Source organism: Xenopus tropicalis, chromosome 7, assembly GCF_000004195.4.
Source record: "Xenopus tropicalis strain Nigerian chromosome 7, UCB_Xtro_10.0, whole genome shotgun sequence".
Classification (NCBI taxonomy): domain Eukaryota; kingdom Metazoa; phylum Chordata; class Amphibia; order Anura; family Pipidae; genus Xenopus; species Xenopus tropicalis.
In genome coordinates this window covers 105,736,508-105,753,249 of record NC_030683.2, presented here as the reverse complement: position 1 = coordinate 105,753,249, position 16,742 = coordinate 105,736,508, and the positions used below count along the sequence as shown (strand labels likewise).

The 16,742-nt window shown below is 38.0% G+C and overlaps 1 protein-coding gene across 1 annotated transcript in view; it reads left to right on the top strand.

Moving 5' to 3' along the window:
• LOC100493724 (C-Jun-amino-terminal kinase-interacting protein 4) overlaps positions 1-16,742 on the top strand; it is a 52,154-nt gene that overhangs the window by 15,591 nt on the left and 19,821 nt on the right. Inside the window, exons 3-13 of the mRNA XM_002939963.5 lie at positions 2,922-3,042; positions 5,170-5,240; positions 6,580-6,671; positions 7,170-7,266; positions 11,801-11,951; positions 12,925-13,015; positions 14,260-14,387; positions 14,557-14,614; positions 15,094-15,246; positions 15,968-16,019; positions 16,338-16,468. Of these exons, the coding sequence (XP_002940009.2) occupies positions 2,922-3,042; positions 5,170-5,240; positions 6,580-6,671; positions 7,170-7,266; positions 11,801-11,951; positions 12,925-13,015; positions 14,260-14,387; positions 14,557-14,614; positions 15,094-15,246; positions 15,968-16,019; positions 16,338-16,468 (1,145 nt within the window). The remainder of the gene's footprint in view (positions 1-2,921; positions 3,043-5,169; positions 5,241-6,579; positions 6,672-7,169; positions 7,267-11,800; positions 11,952-12,924; positions 13,016-14,259; positions 14,388-14,556; positions 14,615-15,093; positions 15,247-15,967; positions 16,020-16,337; positions 16,469-16,742) is intronic.

Sequence of the window (16,742 nt, the reverse complement as noted above, 5' to 3'; positions counted from 1 at the left end):
CTGTAATGAAATTTTTTTGACCCGTGTTCCTCCCAACTTTACATAGACAGGTTTACATAGACATAGATGTTGTACCAAACCTAATCAGAAGCTATTCTGCAGAAGTTTGTTGCTTTGCTCCGCTGTGGGGCCAAGTTGCATACTGCCGTGTTGCCTCTGCCCAGGACCATTTCTGAGCAGTGGATTGCATGAAGGCTATGACAAGTACACACAACAGTAGTGCATATTTATAACTGACAACCTTTTTTATATTTCATAGACTTTGCCCTAAGTTCAAGTCATGTTGGTCATAAAAGTGACTGCCGCGTGACGTTGGACATTCCAGCTGACTCTCAAAGTCTAGTTTAGTCGGTGTGATGGACGGAATTTATAACATGCCTGCGGCTAATCATTTTCAATTTTGTTGTTGACTCGCGCAGAAATTATTTAGATCCCAGATACAGATCTTTGCCTCCTCAGGGTTCTTCAAGCAGTATATGCCAATTTGCTATTTAAAGGCCGCTGTAAAAACCTTGCAATTTTTCTATTTTCATTTATTAAACTTAAAGGAGAAGGAAAGTCTCAATCACTTGAGAGAGCCAACATGTTCTTCTTTCTTCTGTTTTAAGAAATGCTGATGAAAAACAGCCTACAGTATAATTCTACCAATGACACCTTGCTGTGGGTATGGGTCAACCATGTTGAATATTCAACATAACACTCAACCAAGTCGAAGGTTCTACATAACACTGACCTAGATGCTGTATGAGGGTGGCACAAAATATGCCCTGCACAGGCCCCATCCCAAACCCCTAAAACCTCTACTCTCGGTTTTTACTGTTTAAATCAAATCTGGGTCTGATTTACTAAAAGAAATTTCCCAGTCCTGTTACCCATAGCAATCAGTATTTTCTTTCATCTTCTAAATTTTAGGCAACTGATCAAAACTAATTGCTTATCAGTTGCAATGGATTAAAGCACTGGTTTCCTTTCCACAAACAGGGCATATGGCCCAGGGAACCTACATGGGCAGTGGAATGCCTAGAAGCACTTATTGGATACCTTATCTATTTGTTACATAGCTGATGATCAGAGGTGGGGTCAGTTCTGTGATGCCTTATTTTTGCATCTGGTGTTATCAGGACTTAAAATGTAAGCATGAAAAAGGCTTTTAAACTACATATAATAATATTTGTTGGATTTGTATGAATCTTTAAGTAACATATGGGGTTATATAATACAAAAGGCCCAGGAGCAGTAACCCATAGCAACAAATCAGCAGGTAGAATTTTCTGGTCACCTGCAAACATCTTGTTTGTTATGGGTTATTGCCCTGGGCAAACTTAGTACCTTTTATTACAAATGGGGGTTTGTGTCTTAACACCAATGCTTTTTATAGCTACTGTCAGAAATAGAATGTTTTGTGTTACTCCAAGATGTCTGCAATACATTCACATGTATGTGTGATTCATATGTTCTTGCTCTGTGCAGTATTTGGGTTTTTTTTATCATTCTGTACATCGAAGGGCCTGCAAATGCTGTATATTGATAGCAGCCCCTTCTAATTGCCTCAGCTAAGGGCATATTGGATGCCTTCTGTCCCAGGCGCTGGTGCAAACATGAGACGCCTGGCGCTGCCGATTATAAATAACTTTCACATCAGCATTCATTTCCAGTGACTACAAACATCTCTTGTTTCCCTATCCCTGCCAACCACTCGGAGCTAATAGCCAGCTGCTAAACAACCCTCCAATATAATAACATTAGCAAGGGGGTTGGGGGGGGGGGCTACTTACACAGTATTATAACATTAACACCTAAACCACAACTCTGTTTAATGTGTTGCAAACCTGAAGCCCATTCTCTATGGGTACAAGTAGTAGTACAGATATGGGATCCGTTATCCAGAAAGCGCAGAATAATGAAAACCCCATGTCTCGTATACAGGTACAGGATCCATTATCCGGAAACCCATTATCCAGAAAGCTCCAAATTATGGGAAGCCTGTCTTTTATAGACCCAATTTTAATCAAATAATTGAACTGATTCCTGTTTTCTCTGTAATAATAAAACAGTGCCTTGTATTTGATCCCAACAAAGATATAACTAATCCTTATGGGATGCAATCTTATTGGGTTTAATTAATGTTTTATTGATTTTTTAGTAGACTCATTCTGGATAACAGGTGTGATACCTGTACTCCATTTTTAGCACATAATTCTAATTTTTCAGAATTTCTTTTTCTCTTTACAGGTATAGGATCCATTATCCGTAAACCTGTTATCCAGAAAGTTCCAAATTACGGAAAACCATCTCCCATAGACTCCATTTTAAACAAATGATTCTGATTTTTGGAAATGATTTCATTTTTCTCTGTAATAATAAAACAGTATCTTGTAGTTGATCCAAACTAAGGTATAAATAAGCCTTATTGGAGGCAAAATAAGCCTATTGAGTTTGTTTAATGTTTAAATCATTTTTTATTAAACTTAAAACATGGAGGTCCAAACTACGGAAAGATCCCTTATCCAGTAGACACCAGGTCCTGAGCATTCTGGATAACAGATCCCATACCTGTAATAATTAAACAGTATTTTGTACTTGATCCCAACTAAAATTAATCCCTATTGGAGGCAAATAAATCCTATTGGGTTTATTTAAATTATTTTTAAAATATTTATCCCACCCATCCTTATGAATAGGTGGGATTTAAGTATTATTACAGTGGCCTGTAGGATGGAGAAATTTCTTAATGATGTATGATGAAGAAAATGTCAGGAAGTATTTGTATGAAAAGCTTTGAGAGTAGTGTATCGTGGAATAAACGTATTAAGTAGCGGTATTGTTTGAATGTTGAGGATTAGTACATATATAGCACCAGTATCCTTTTGAACTGCAAAATAATAGAGTACTGCAACAAAATCGTCCCTTTTTTCCTGCAGAGATGTATGGAAATGGAAGATGGCATTGAGCAGGAGAGGAAGCACTACAAAGCCAATCTGCTCACTATGGAAGCTCAGACCAAGAACATGGAGATGAAAGCAAGGAGCTACGCTGATCAAAGTGAGTACCTGTGTGATCCTGTCATAGCAGAACTATCAGTAAGTAGCATTCAGGACATTTTGACTGCAAGCAATGGCGGTCAAAATCCACTTGTCCGCCTGTCACAGTTCCTGATGGTATAATATGAAATGAATACTGGCTAAATCACACAGAGCTGTTAAAACATAAGGCATTTTTGGCACAGATGTCTGCCTGTCGCCATTTCATGGTAAAAGCATGTATAATAACATCCAGAGTGTTCAGAGAGGGAAATGGGTGGCTGACCACCACTGTTTTCCACTGACAACAATAGCAAACCACATGCCCTATGTATCTGCCCTATGGTAGGCGGAAAGGACAGTTGTGACCTGTGCCACCAATTTTACGCTGTTTTTTGTATGTTCCGAAGCCTGATGATGTGTGCCGAATTTTGTCGCTGTTTTTTTTACACAGCATAATAAATCTGCCCTTTACTCTGTTCCCCAAATGACACGTATCAAACCATGGTATCAGATGGGTGGCATTAAGCAAGGTTCCTATCATACTTGCCATTACTAGACTGCACTGCAGTGGTACTAACTCAGGAAATCTATGGGGGGGGGGGGACTGAAAACAGTCACTTCTCGTTTGCAGATTGGTTCCCAAAATATATGACTAATCTGGAAACTTTGTCAAATTATTCTTTTTCTGTTTGTGGCATTTTTAGTGATAATACTTTCAAGAACCAGCAAAAATACCCATAGTACTGTGTTCATCCATTTTAGCGGATATAAAACGGTACAGGAATGATAAATGTTCATTCCTTAGCACCATGGTTACTAGCAGTCCCTTCTGTGCAAGTGCATGCATTTTTAATTACAAGTTTATGATCATTACTTTGCTGAGCCATCTTTCCACATCAAAGTAAACTCCATATAGTGCCGGTGACTCCCTGTGGTTATGTTTTGTATAGGCTGGCACTTCCCTGCTTGTTTGCATGTTCTAACCAATGCACTGGTCACACAGGTTTATCTACCCCAGCTATGACTTTTATAAGGGATGGATCCTCCAAGACCAAGATATTTTAAAGGCACAAGACCACCATGAAAAGAGCACAATGTTCTAAGTACTGGAAACTTAACACCCATAATATGTAATCTATCCCCAGACCAACATGGACTATCCTACATTAGTGCTCAAAATCTCCCAATTCTATATGTATATACAGATAATAATGTACTTCCTATAGTAATAAACTAGGGTGTGGCTAAATAAATAAAGACAATCAAGATGACTGTCATAAAATAGTGTATGCTATTTCAGGAGAAGGTATCCCTGCACACTAGCATTTCTTAGGGATTCTATAAAAACAAGATCAGGTAACCCATAGCAACCACTTATATATAATATTTTGATTGAAATAGTCAATCTGTATATACCGCCTTCTCTATTTTATTACTTCTCTGTAATTATGAGAAAAAAATTCTAATTAACAGGGGTGGGGGTGCTAGTTTGTTAGTCACCCCCCTCCAGTGATCAAAAACTCATAGACCAGCACTCCATTTCACTGATTAATCCATATTTTAATCTGCTTGGGTCCACGGAAGGAAACCCTGTGTGGCAGGGGGATCATTAACTTTAATTTATCTAGGTGTAAGTTTACCCAACCAGCAACTCCCTTACCGCAACCTGATCCGTGACCCGTTCACAGGAAGTGCTGTTGCTGCAAACTGGAAGTGACATCAGAAATAGGCAGGGTAGAAATTTTTTTAAAAATGTTTGAAGGATTAAAATATAGATAAAATAAGATAAGGCATATAGAAAAGACCCACACCCCAACCTGTGACCTGCAGACCCGCGACGCACAGACACGCATCTATACCTGCATCTGTAAAATCCTTTGCAATACGCAGGGTACCTGCTTTTTTTGTGGGTAACTTGTGGGTACCAGACCCGCTGCAGGACTCTAGTCTAAGGCAATCAGTTCTAATCATTGGGGAGTGTCTAACATATTGGCAACCCCAAGTTACCCTTTCATGTAGTACAAGTGTTGTAGACCATTGCCAAAGTCCATCATAATGTTATATAATGAATCGCATTTGCAATATACATAATGCATAGCTGTTGTTTGTTTGCTTTGTAAGTAAATAGCCTGTCTTATTTCAACAGTTGTTGGCCTTGAGGAGCAAAGGGCTCAGCTGACTAAAGAATTATCATCTCTGACACAAGTTCACACCAAGGTAAATAATGAATTTCACCTTAATCCAAAAGTGAACTTAGTTAAAAAAAATTGCATTAAATTTTCTAACTTTTCATATTTAAAATCAGGTTTATCAGGTATCAAGTATACGCGTGCACTACACTACACTGCACTGCACATTAACAAGCGCAAAATCTTTTTAGAATCACAGTGGATATTGTTAGGTTTGGCTGTGTGTAATTATGCCTGAGTACATATCAGAATCATACATAAAGTGGACATCATTACAGTGGACTTGGCGGAGTCCATTGAAGTGTGTAGGTGTAAACCTGAGCAGGAAATGCTGTAGATAATAAAATATTCACCATATAAATAGTTCAATTATTTGTTCCCAGTGTGATTTCTCTCCTTTTACACTGTCCTGAAAGGATAAGAACAATGTTCCCCAATAATAAGTATGGCTTATACCTGTTCTCTGGCCCCTAATTTTTCAGATCTACAGAAGAATACATATTGCTTAGACAGTGAAAATTTAAATTGACTGGTGAAACAGTTGATATAGTGACTAGTGGTATTATTTGGGTATTCCTGTTTTCTCCTGTACTCTATAATATACAGGCTCATAACATCCTAATAATGCTTACCCTATATACAGTGTGTAGTGTACACGATAGGGACCTAAAGCTGGCCATACACGTTGATATTTTAGCTGTCTTACAAAGATTGTTTGGATATCGATTGTATGTTTGAAAGCAATGATCTAAAACTAACATTCAGATTGAAATTGTAGGATTAAAGTCCTAAAAATAACATTTTTTGGCCATGAATAATTTCCAGACAACAATGATATGAAAATTATGTCCTGATGGTACATACAGAGATATTATTGTTATCCGACAGAAATTTTCTAACTTATCTAATCGAGTGAACGACCAATCGCCTTTGTTTTGTACAATTATATCAGTGTGTGTTTGGCCAGCTTTAGACTGTATGCTCCATTTTGAGGTCCCTATTGCATTCACACACACTAGGGCCAACTTTGTCAAGAGCCAATTCACCTTTATGATTTTGTGTGTTTGTGTGTGTGTGGGAGGAATTCACACAAACACTGGTTGGAATGCACTTGGAAATCTAGGGATGTTTTCTTTTACATCAGCAGTATGGCAGCTCCTTCTCCAAATCAGTTGTTTCCCTTTTTTATACCATTACACAATGTATTGGTGATTAAAAAATACAATATAAGAACAACATTACTATCATGTAGTACATGTCCATGAACAAAAGGTTTTAGCACCATTACTTTCAGGGTCATCCCTCTGGCCAGCATGGCAAATCCAAAATGAATTTAGTGAAGAGTACAGAAATGATGTTTCCTGCAGGTAATGAAGAGCTACAAGGAACTCCGGAGCCAGAGATCTCTGTCCATGGAGGCTGGTCGCCTTTCTGGTCGCAATACTCCGCTTCAGGGCATGTAAGTGTCATACATATAAGCATTTTCATTGCATAATTCCTCTGTTATATGGGTAAAGGGCACATTTAGTAAGAAGGCAGTAAGCAGAAGTGAGAAGGAAGGGAAGGGTGTGTTGTAGGGGGTGCAGTGAAGCAGAGCTGGAAAAGAGGTTAAGAGCAGTAAAGCTGAACTGTGAGATGAGCAGACCAGTGGAGCTGAACTTAGAGGGGAAGGACAATTGTTGATGAAAGAAAACAAAAATAATGGTTTATTTAAATGGCTGCAACATGCAAGTAGAAAATAACAAGAGCAGACTGTTTATCATGCTTTTATGTATTTAACTGATGCGTGCAGTAATCTCTCAGACCAAGCTGTTATTGGTAATTTAGGGTCGCCTTATTTTTCTGCATGTAATTACAGTATTTTCTTTTCTTAAATAACAACAATAAGCACTGTTTACACAGGTGATATTGTTACTTTAAAGCAAATATTAATTTTCTAATACACTTAAATCCACAGAGAAAAGAAGACATTGCTTCTGGATTTTCAGGAGGCACCATTGTCCCTGGAAAGTGTTCCTGATCATGAATGTCCAGAAAGTCCTAACAGCCATACGGTATTGTACCTATGTCAGCTTAGGGTTTCACTTGTTATTTTTATGCTGTTATGCCATGGCAGCTATTTAGCAGAGGGATCGCTGTTCCCCTTAGCCATACAAGGCAGGAAAATAAACTGTATAACTAAAGTATATGTCTTGTATGGTCATATTAACTACATTTCTTATCTTATTTCCTGGTTGGTAAATTACAAACCAGATTCTCATGAAAGATGCTCAACCCTTTTTGCTTGTTTGTGCCTAGTGCACAGGAATACCTGGTGTAATTTATCATATGGGACACAACTTCACTGCTCTATTTAACATTTATTCTCAGTCCCTTTTCTCTTGTTTTCCCTGGTAATTACTGCAAGGCTAATTAGAACTGCTTCCTTAGAATCTGCATTTAATATTTATTTAGTAAGAAAAAGCCTTATTAAATAATTTTAGTATTTCATGGATGTATCCTATTTTTTGACCTGAAGCACACTTCCTATTGTCGTTGGCCTGACCTTCATATCTGTATATATTAGATTCCTAAGAATTTCTGAAGGCTTGATTTGCAGTAGCAGCACTTTATTCATTGCTTGCTTCCTTTATATTAAGTCCATTATGTTATACAAAAACTAAAATGAAAACATGGGAATGTAGAGCTGGATTTCCTGAATTGGACAATGAGAGACTCATTACTAAACATTTTCTTGGTTTTAAAGGTTTTTGATTTTCTCTAAAACCACAAATTCCAAGTGATTTATTAAAACAAAAAAGCATGCATGAGAAAAAATGTGGAAAAAAAATGCAAAAAAACAAAATTTATTTGTTTTGTTGAATAAATGAATGCATCAAAAAGACCCGAATCTCTAAAACCACAAACAAAGAAAGCCAATTGAAAAAGTACAGTTGCCATTGACTTCCACTTTCAACATCATTTATATGGTGTATTATTACTTCCGGATTTTTTTCCGCAATAAATTATGAATCGTGAAAAAAAAAAAAAAAAAATTCCCAATTGTAAATGCCTCCCTTAGCCACACTATTAAGTTACTTTCAAATGTAAACATTGACCCTTCAAGATGGTGTTGCAGAACATGCCATATTATCAGCACACATCTCCTTTCCTGATATTCCCTGTGATTGTTAATGCAATGGTTCCCATATTTTAGATCTCCATAAAGTGATGTTTCTATGTATAACCCGGTACTATAAAAAGAGATACCCATACATATTTATTGTTCATTAGTTTCATTAAGCTAATAGTTATGTTCTCACTATAAAATAAAGGAGATCCTATTTTAGAGTGCCCGCCTTAAAGGAACGGTAACACTAAAAAAAGAAAGTGCTTGTAAGTAATTAAAATATATTTAACTGTTGCCCTGCACTGGTCATCATCATGATTCATTTATATAGTGCCAGCAAATTACACAGCAAGTTATATGAATTTCCAACAAATAAGGGTTTGTTAACAATAAGGGTTAAAAAAAATGGGATCAGAGAGCCCTGCTTGCATGAGCTTACAATCTAATGGGGTTAAGGGTACATTTGAAACAATAGGAATATGGAAACTGATCATTTATGATCAATCGAGATTACACTGGTAAAACAGATGTTTGCTTCAGAAATGCTACTACAGGTATCGGACCCCTTATCCGGAAACCCGTTATCCAGAAAGCTCCAAATTATGGAAAGCCTGTCTCCCATAAACTCCATTTTAATCAAGTAATTCAGATTTTTAAAATTGATTTCCTTTTTCTCTGTAATAATAAAACAGTACCTTGTATTTGATCCCAACTAAGATATAATTAATCCTTATTGGATGAAAAACAATCCTATTGGGTTTAATTAATGTTTTATTAGTTTTTCAGTAGACATAAGGTATGGAGGTCCAAATTACGGAAAGACCCCTTATCCGGAATACCCTTGGTCCCGAATGAAGGGTTAACTAAAGGGTCCTATACCTGTATGATGGCACAGGTTAAATAGCGAATAACAGAGAAGCTCTGTAAAATGCCATTATATTCTACATAGCTTATCTGCTAAGTAACCTGAGCTTTTTGTCCTTTAAATGGCTGCCCCCACGGCTACATAGCAGCTTATTTATATAAACCAGAGTAGAGTCTCTGAAGCAAACACACAACTTTGCCAGTGCAGGGCAACAGTACATTATATTTTAATTACTTTAAAACACTTTTATCTTTAGTGTTGATTTAAGTGTATTACTATACATGGTTTTAATAGAGTTCTCACGTTGTGGATTCAACTTAAGGTTATTTGGGACATTAAAGGTAATAATTAAGTGTAGCCAGACCCCCAAGAAATGTCTTTAATCTTAGTGTTCATTAACATTCACTACAAAGTCAGAAGTAAATTGAATGAAAATAATTACAACTAAAAACCCTGTAATAAGCCCTGATCAGTTCACTGCTCTGACACAATTTGCCTTTTGTTCTAGACATTAATATATGCCCTCGGCAGGTTTAAAAGTGTATCATTTAGTTCCACAGAATATAAAAGCATACTTGTAGTTTGTTGAACTGAAACTCTCATTCTGTTTCTGGGTGTTTTTGCATTTACCTATTAGGCATTTTCAGTGTTTTATATAAATAAAAGCTGTAAATTGGTGCTTTTTTTTTTGTTTATGATTTTCAAAGTAGACTATTTTATTTGCTGTCATGGCAGTAATTTACTCATTTACTTATATAAGCCCCCTCTTCTAAAGTGTACCTGTTCTAATATAAAAGACAAAAAAAAGTGCTCACGTTTTTTTAAAACCTGTTAACTTGCTACACTTCCCTTACAATTAAGTTGCGCCATTTAAGTGCACTTTGTTGGCTCCTCTGCCCACTGCTTCCACCCCCTTCCCCCCTTCCCCACTACCTTCTACTGCCATCACCTCTTCCTTTATTGTCCTTCTGTCTTCTCTCTGCAGTGTATCTGCTGCTATATGAGCGCCACTCTCCTCTGTTGCCCATTCACATTTTAACTTGACTATATTTGCCATAATTATGAACTTCCTATAACCAGATCTTTACAGAAACAAAATCCTCACAAATTTGTGTGCATCCAGGGCACAACATATTCAGTGTTTTGGGGGAGAACTGTTCCCTGCTTTAGGTGGGGGCAGTATGAACCTGATGTCTCATTTATTAACACTTGGCAAATCAAATTGGTGCATTCATTTTTCTACCTGCAGATGAGTTGAAAAGCTAATTGCTGATTGGTTGCTATGGGTTACTGCCCTTGGGCAAATATGCTCAGTGTTGATAAATCAGCCCCATTAATATAATTTCAATCTCTGCAGCTATGTAAATACAATGTCGTAAATTTATATATGACATATTTACATTGTCAAGTTTTTCAAATTTTTTATTTGTCTCTTCGACAATATAACAACAGTTTTGAATGCATTCGATACTAGTATGTGTGTCATCGGGGCCTTGACCAACTTTAGTAAACTTTAGTTTCTTCTTATGACACTTACTGTAATGCCTTTACAGTTAATAAGTAAGTACTGAATAAAGGGAAATGCAGTTCTTCTTGGCCTCCAGTGCAGAGTAAAATATGCAAAAATATGGTGCACTCAGGGGATTTGTTCTCAAGACTCACAAAGTCCCTGCAAGGAACAAAATGTTTACTGAACAAATATGTTTTTATTGCACGTCCACTAATAGCACCATATTATTGTTCTGTGGAGATATATATATATATATATATATATATATATATATAACTAGACCAAAATGGAGCACACCCTTCACTCTTGCTGGAAAAAATTAGCAATAGAAGAACATAGTGCTGCACACACAGGGACTTTTTCTTTAAGTCCCTGTGTGTGCTGCACTCTGTTCTTCAGTATATATATATATCTGTCAGGAACTACGGAATGTGTGGCCAAAACAAGGTGAGTTTTGATGTGGAACAATTTCCACACTGCTAAAAAAGATGGCAGATTTGATTTTGATTTCATCCTCTTTTTCTGCAGCAAATGGAAAATGAGGTACAACATCTTTTTCTAGACCAATATTTAGTCAGACTGATAGGAGCAGGAGAAACACCCATGGAATGAAATCCAGGGCTTGTTTCAGATCTGTCGAGGATTATAGTCTTGAATTTTTCCCAACTGGTAACAGAGCCATTGGCATGGCTAAGATTTCAGGGATCTCAAACCCTGACTGAAGTGCTTTTGGAAGTCCTGTCTGTTCATTGAATATCGAATAGCTTGTGTAATATACTCTTGTCAAAGAATAGGATTTGCCTTGGCACAGCTAATTTAGATGCTTTATAGCGCATCGTCCCTGCAGAGGTTTTATTTTTCTCTTGCACCTGCTCTCCATTGCATAAAACATGGGAATCTGTCCTGAAATTGCACAGGCTCATCAGTGGGTGAGAATTTGCAGTTAAAGTAACCTCTGCTCTTATACTGTAGCCAACTTCTTTTTCTAAAATGTAAATATTCATTGCTAAGCGTATGTATAATATGCATGTGTTCTAGAATTTGACTCTAGCTGGCAATCTGTTTGCACTGCTGCTAATGAAAACATTTTTATGTCTTCCTTAGGAATTGTCCAAAGAGGACAAGACAGTCAGTAGTCAAACCAGCTCCGATTCTTTGACAGTTGCACAAACCACCAATGAGGCACATGGGAACAAAGACAGAACCCTGGAAGATGAACTAATTCCGGAGGAGAACAATCATAAAAATAGTCAAGGTAACTTATTAAACATTTCCAACCCTTGTCCCTTAAAAGTTTTTTGAAAGCATAGATTAGCAAACCTGTCCTCTTGGCCTTTTACTGTCAGCCATTTTGCCAATGTGACTTAATCTGTAGTTTGCTACCAGCCGTAGTCCACTCAATGATCTCGTCTACTGCATTTTTGGAAATGTGAAAATACATAATTTGTGTTTGAAAAGAAGCAACCTGAAAAGTGCAACCTGGGGATCCCCAGCTTTTTTTTTTTTTTTTTTTAACATTGAGCCTCATTTATGTGTAAAAAGAGTTGGGGGACCAAGGAGAGTCTGATGGGCAGTACAGCTGTTTTTATGCTGGGCAGGTCCGACCTACTGGTGGGCGATATCGGGAGAATCCAGGGTATTTCTCGGGCATAGGCAGAGTCGGTTCAGGGACCGCATCAATGAGCCGATGCTGTCCCCGATCCGACTAGATTTTCTAACCTGCCCGATCGAGATCTGGCTGATTTCAGGCCAGATATCGTTCGGGCAGGCCCGTTGGGAGTGCCCATACACGGGCCAATTAGCTGCCGAATCGGCAGCTACTATTGGCCCATGTATGGGGACCAGAAAATAAAAAATAACACATTCTTTGAGGCCACTGGGAGCAACATTCAAGTGAGCCTTAGGCAGTATGTGGCTGATTGCCATAGGGAACATAAATTTTACAACCTGCCAGCAGAAATGCAATTTCGAGTTTTGGTCAAGGAGTATTCACTTTTATTTAAAGGACTCTACATTTTAATACAGGGCTATTTATTGACCAAATTACACTGCATTTTAAAACATGAGCCATGTTGGCAGTGCTGTGACCAAGAACCCGCAAGAAGTTAGGAGTAAACTAAGCTATGCCACAAATATATATTATATTGTACATTGATAATCATACGAAATTGTAGGTTTGCTCAGACAGTAAAGCCATTACCAGTGTAACATGTGTGTGTTCTGTGCAGACTCTACAAAGCCAGAGATCCAGACTGTGGTTGATGACATCATTGATTCCACTCCTGAATTAAATCTGAATCCTGAACTGTTTGAGGCCAGGTAATGGGTTATGCAGTTCCAGTGATTCATTCATTAATCTCACTTGTATATCTGTATGTGTTTTATAAAACACCCACATAGTCTGTAGAGCTGTATGTATTGAATGTAAAATATAGGAACTATAAAGGTCAACTGCACCAAGGTATGTTCAAAACCAAAAGGTGTAAAGTAATTTTGATATCTAGAGAGGGCAGGGAGTTTCCACAGAAAGTGGAATTACATCTGCCAAACCTACCTTTTAATATAAATAAGTAATAGGATAGTGTGTGATACATTAATAATCTGAAATCCATGCAATATACATCTAAACCAGAGCTGTCTAAAACATTACAGAGCAGAGATGAAATACAAATAGCATATTTCACTTTCATTATAATTTTTTATTTATTAATTTGTTTGTTATATAAAACAGTGCCGTGATGAAGTTAAAATCTTACAGAGAACACATTTTTCAGCAGAGCGTTGTGTTACTCATTACAATAGGAGAATTGATCCAGGGTCTGACTATCTAGCAAGGTATATTCAGACAAAGTATTATTAAACTGATTAGGATAACAATGTGAGCTCTGTATAGGGTGGCTTTTGTATTAGAACTCAAGCAGAAATAAAGGGTTAGGTAGGCAATCACTAGGGAGCTAACTGGGTGTTTAGGAAAACTAATCAAGGGCAACCAACAGCAAGATGAATGGAAACCACACAATGAGCTTATAGTGCTAGTGTTTTCACCTGTCACCTGTTCCCACTGAAAAATATGGGAAAGGGTCAGCCTATGGGCAACAATTCTGAGCAGAAAGGAGGTCTGTTATCATAAGGAAACACCATGAGATACAACTATGAGAAATAAATATCTGTGGGAGCTTTTTCTAGATCTTTTAATGAAATTCAGATGAACTAAGGCAGGGGTCCCCAACCTTTCTTACTCGTGAGCCACAGTCAAATGTAAAAAAAAAAGACTTGGAGAGCAACACAAGCATCATAAAAGTTCATGGAGGAGCCAAATAAGGGCAATAAGATTGCCTATAAGGCAGCCTCTATGCACACTATCAGCTTACAGGGCCTTTATTTGGTGGTAAATCTTGTTTTTATTCAACCAAATCTTGCCCCCAAGTCAGGAATTCAAAAATAACCTGGTTTGGGGGCACTGAGAGCAACATCCAAGGGCTTGGTGAGCAGCATGTTGCTCCTGAGCCACTGGTTGGGGATCACTGAACTAAGGCACGATGCTATACACTGTCTCTTTTCAGTATCCCAGTATCCCAGCCTGCGGAGGAACAAGAAGAGGCAGAGCGCAACAATGACTCTCTCTTTGATGAATTTTACAAGACAAGTCCGGAGTTCATTGCAGATGTAGATGACGGTGCTGACATGTCAGGTGACTGCTCTGTGTGTGTGTATAGCTATATATACACATTAACAATGTAAGCTATTTTTAACAATTTCACGGGGGCATGGAATAGCATTGTTCTTCTAATACCTCATGTGTACTAAATGACCCAGTAGTAGTACCATTTGTTTGATCCAAATATATTCTTCTGTTTCAGGCCTTGGTAATCCATTAGAGGCTCTTATGATGGAGAACACACAGCTACGAGATACACAGTAAGATTATAAGATTTATTGGATTAAGCGTGCCAGAAGTGGTTGGCTGATGCATTGCACGTGAGTGCACACAACAATAAAATGATACTGACATGTTCCTATAACTATAAGGAAAGTGTCAGTACTATTATCATGCAGCACTGTACCATTCATTTCTACCAAAAGTACCTTTAAGCCACCTCCTCACCCAGCTGCACTTACCCCCTCCCACCACTCCACCCAAGCTAAAGCTGCCTGAGTGAGCTGAGAGAGCTGGTTGTCATCCGGTTCAGTATGTTGCTTGGTCCTTCCTTATGCTGAAGCCCTATTTATATTTATACTTCATTTCATGGAAAGATCATGTGGCCCTTGACATACTACTCCCAGTTGACACAATTAATATCAGCGTTTATAAAATATAAGACATTTATAGCCTAATTTGCCTAGTTAAATGATTTACACACATTTGATGTACATATTTACACCTTATTTCCCCCTAGAATTGAAATAGACATGGCTAGAAAGAGTCTTATTGCACGAGTAGAGGAGCTGACAGTAGAGAGAGAGGCACTGAAGCACGAGAATGAAAGTGTTACTCAGAGTTTGAGTCGCTGTGAGTCCAGGCTACGGGAGACTGAACAGGACTTGCAGAGGTGAGCAGGAAATATTCCCCTTATCCTTTTGATTAACTACTGGCAGAGGAAGGGTTCTTGGCAAGCAGCAGACTGGACACAAATAACACAATTAAGAGTTAAACAATTTATGTGGTATCTAACGTTACACAGAGGTATTTATATTCTATTAAAGGGATCAGTTTATGGTTGGGCTCCAAATGGGCTGGGATTGACACTGTTGGCTCTTCCAGTGTGATTGGAATTGCGGTCTACAGTGCTGCCCTGGCCTCCACAGATGCATGGGATGGGAAAAAATTAAGAGCCACCTGGGCTTGAGATATTGTTGATTATTATAGTTAATTATATATAGCCCCCTAATTTTAAAGTGCTGCACAATATATTAGGAATTCATATGTGGAACACAACTGACAAACACAAGTGCCCAGGTTTTGAGAATTTACATTCTGCTGGTTCTGCTACATAGTACTGAGTGCCAGCTTTATTACAGACTTTACAAAGAGGCCACTGCAGTCAGAGTGTTGATACTGAAAGAGCATGTAGAAGTAAGTCCTGGACCTTGATATTGTATGAGGGGTGCTACATTTAAGTACTCCACACATCAATTCATCCTGCCCTAATCTGAAACTGTGGTGGCCTAATGCTAAAACATTAGATTTGTTTGGCTTATATAGTCTTTACCAGTTGTCTCTCAGTCTTTTGTAGTGGTTTTTAATAATTTTTTTGCTTTTTTGTGTTTAAGGAGTCGACTCGAGCTGGATGAAGCCAGAAAAATGAGCAGCGAAGATGCTGAGGTACTATTTAATAATCAGTGCTAGTCCAGTCATAAGCCATTTACATTATGTTGAAGATGTATTAAATGCCATGTTAGCTTTCAGTGCATAGAGCCTTGTAAGCGTGCCCTCTTGTAAGTTGCTTACAGGGTACCTGTGCACATCGGGCACATCCTGGCATGTTTCTGCTCCATTTTACAATTGATAGGCTGTTCTTTAAAACTTTGCTCTAGTAAACTGATCTTTCTCCAATTTTTGGAGCTTCGACTCCACTCTAAATGACTCCTGTATTTGAAACATCTACCGTTGGTCTTAAAAAACATTGTGTGTGCTCCCAAGGTAGATGTCCCTGCAGCACAGAGGAAGCGTTTCACTAGAGCAGAAATGGCACGAGTGCTCATGGAAAGGAACCAGTATAAGGAGAGGCTGATGGAACTTCAGGATGCAGTGCGCAGAACAGAGATGCTGCGGTGAGTGTGCCCTATGTTCACAGTTATATTTGCATAGGTATTTCTTGGCCTCAAGCAGATTATAGCAGCTGTCCATTCAGCCATACTAATTATACCTATCATATATAATCGTATATGGTACAATAAAATCATAGCATATTCTGCCATGCTAAAAGAAGCATTTCACTTTTGATGGATAGTTTATTATTAATAGATTTGTTTGGTAACTAGTAAGGCAACCTATATGTTCATGGATAGCTCCAGAATGTATATCTGTTATCAGAATAATATCTGC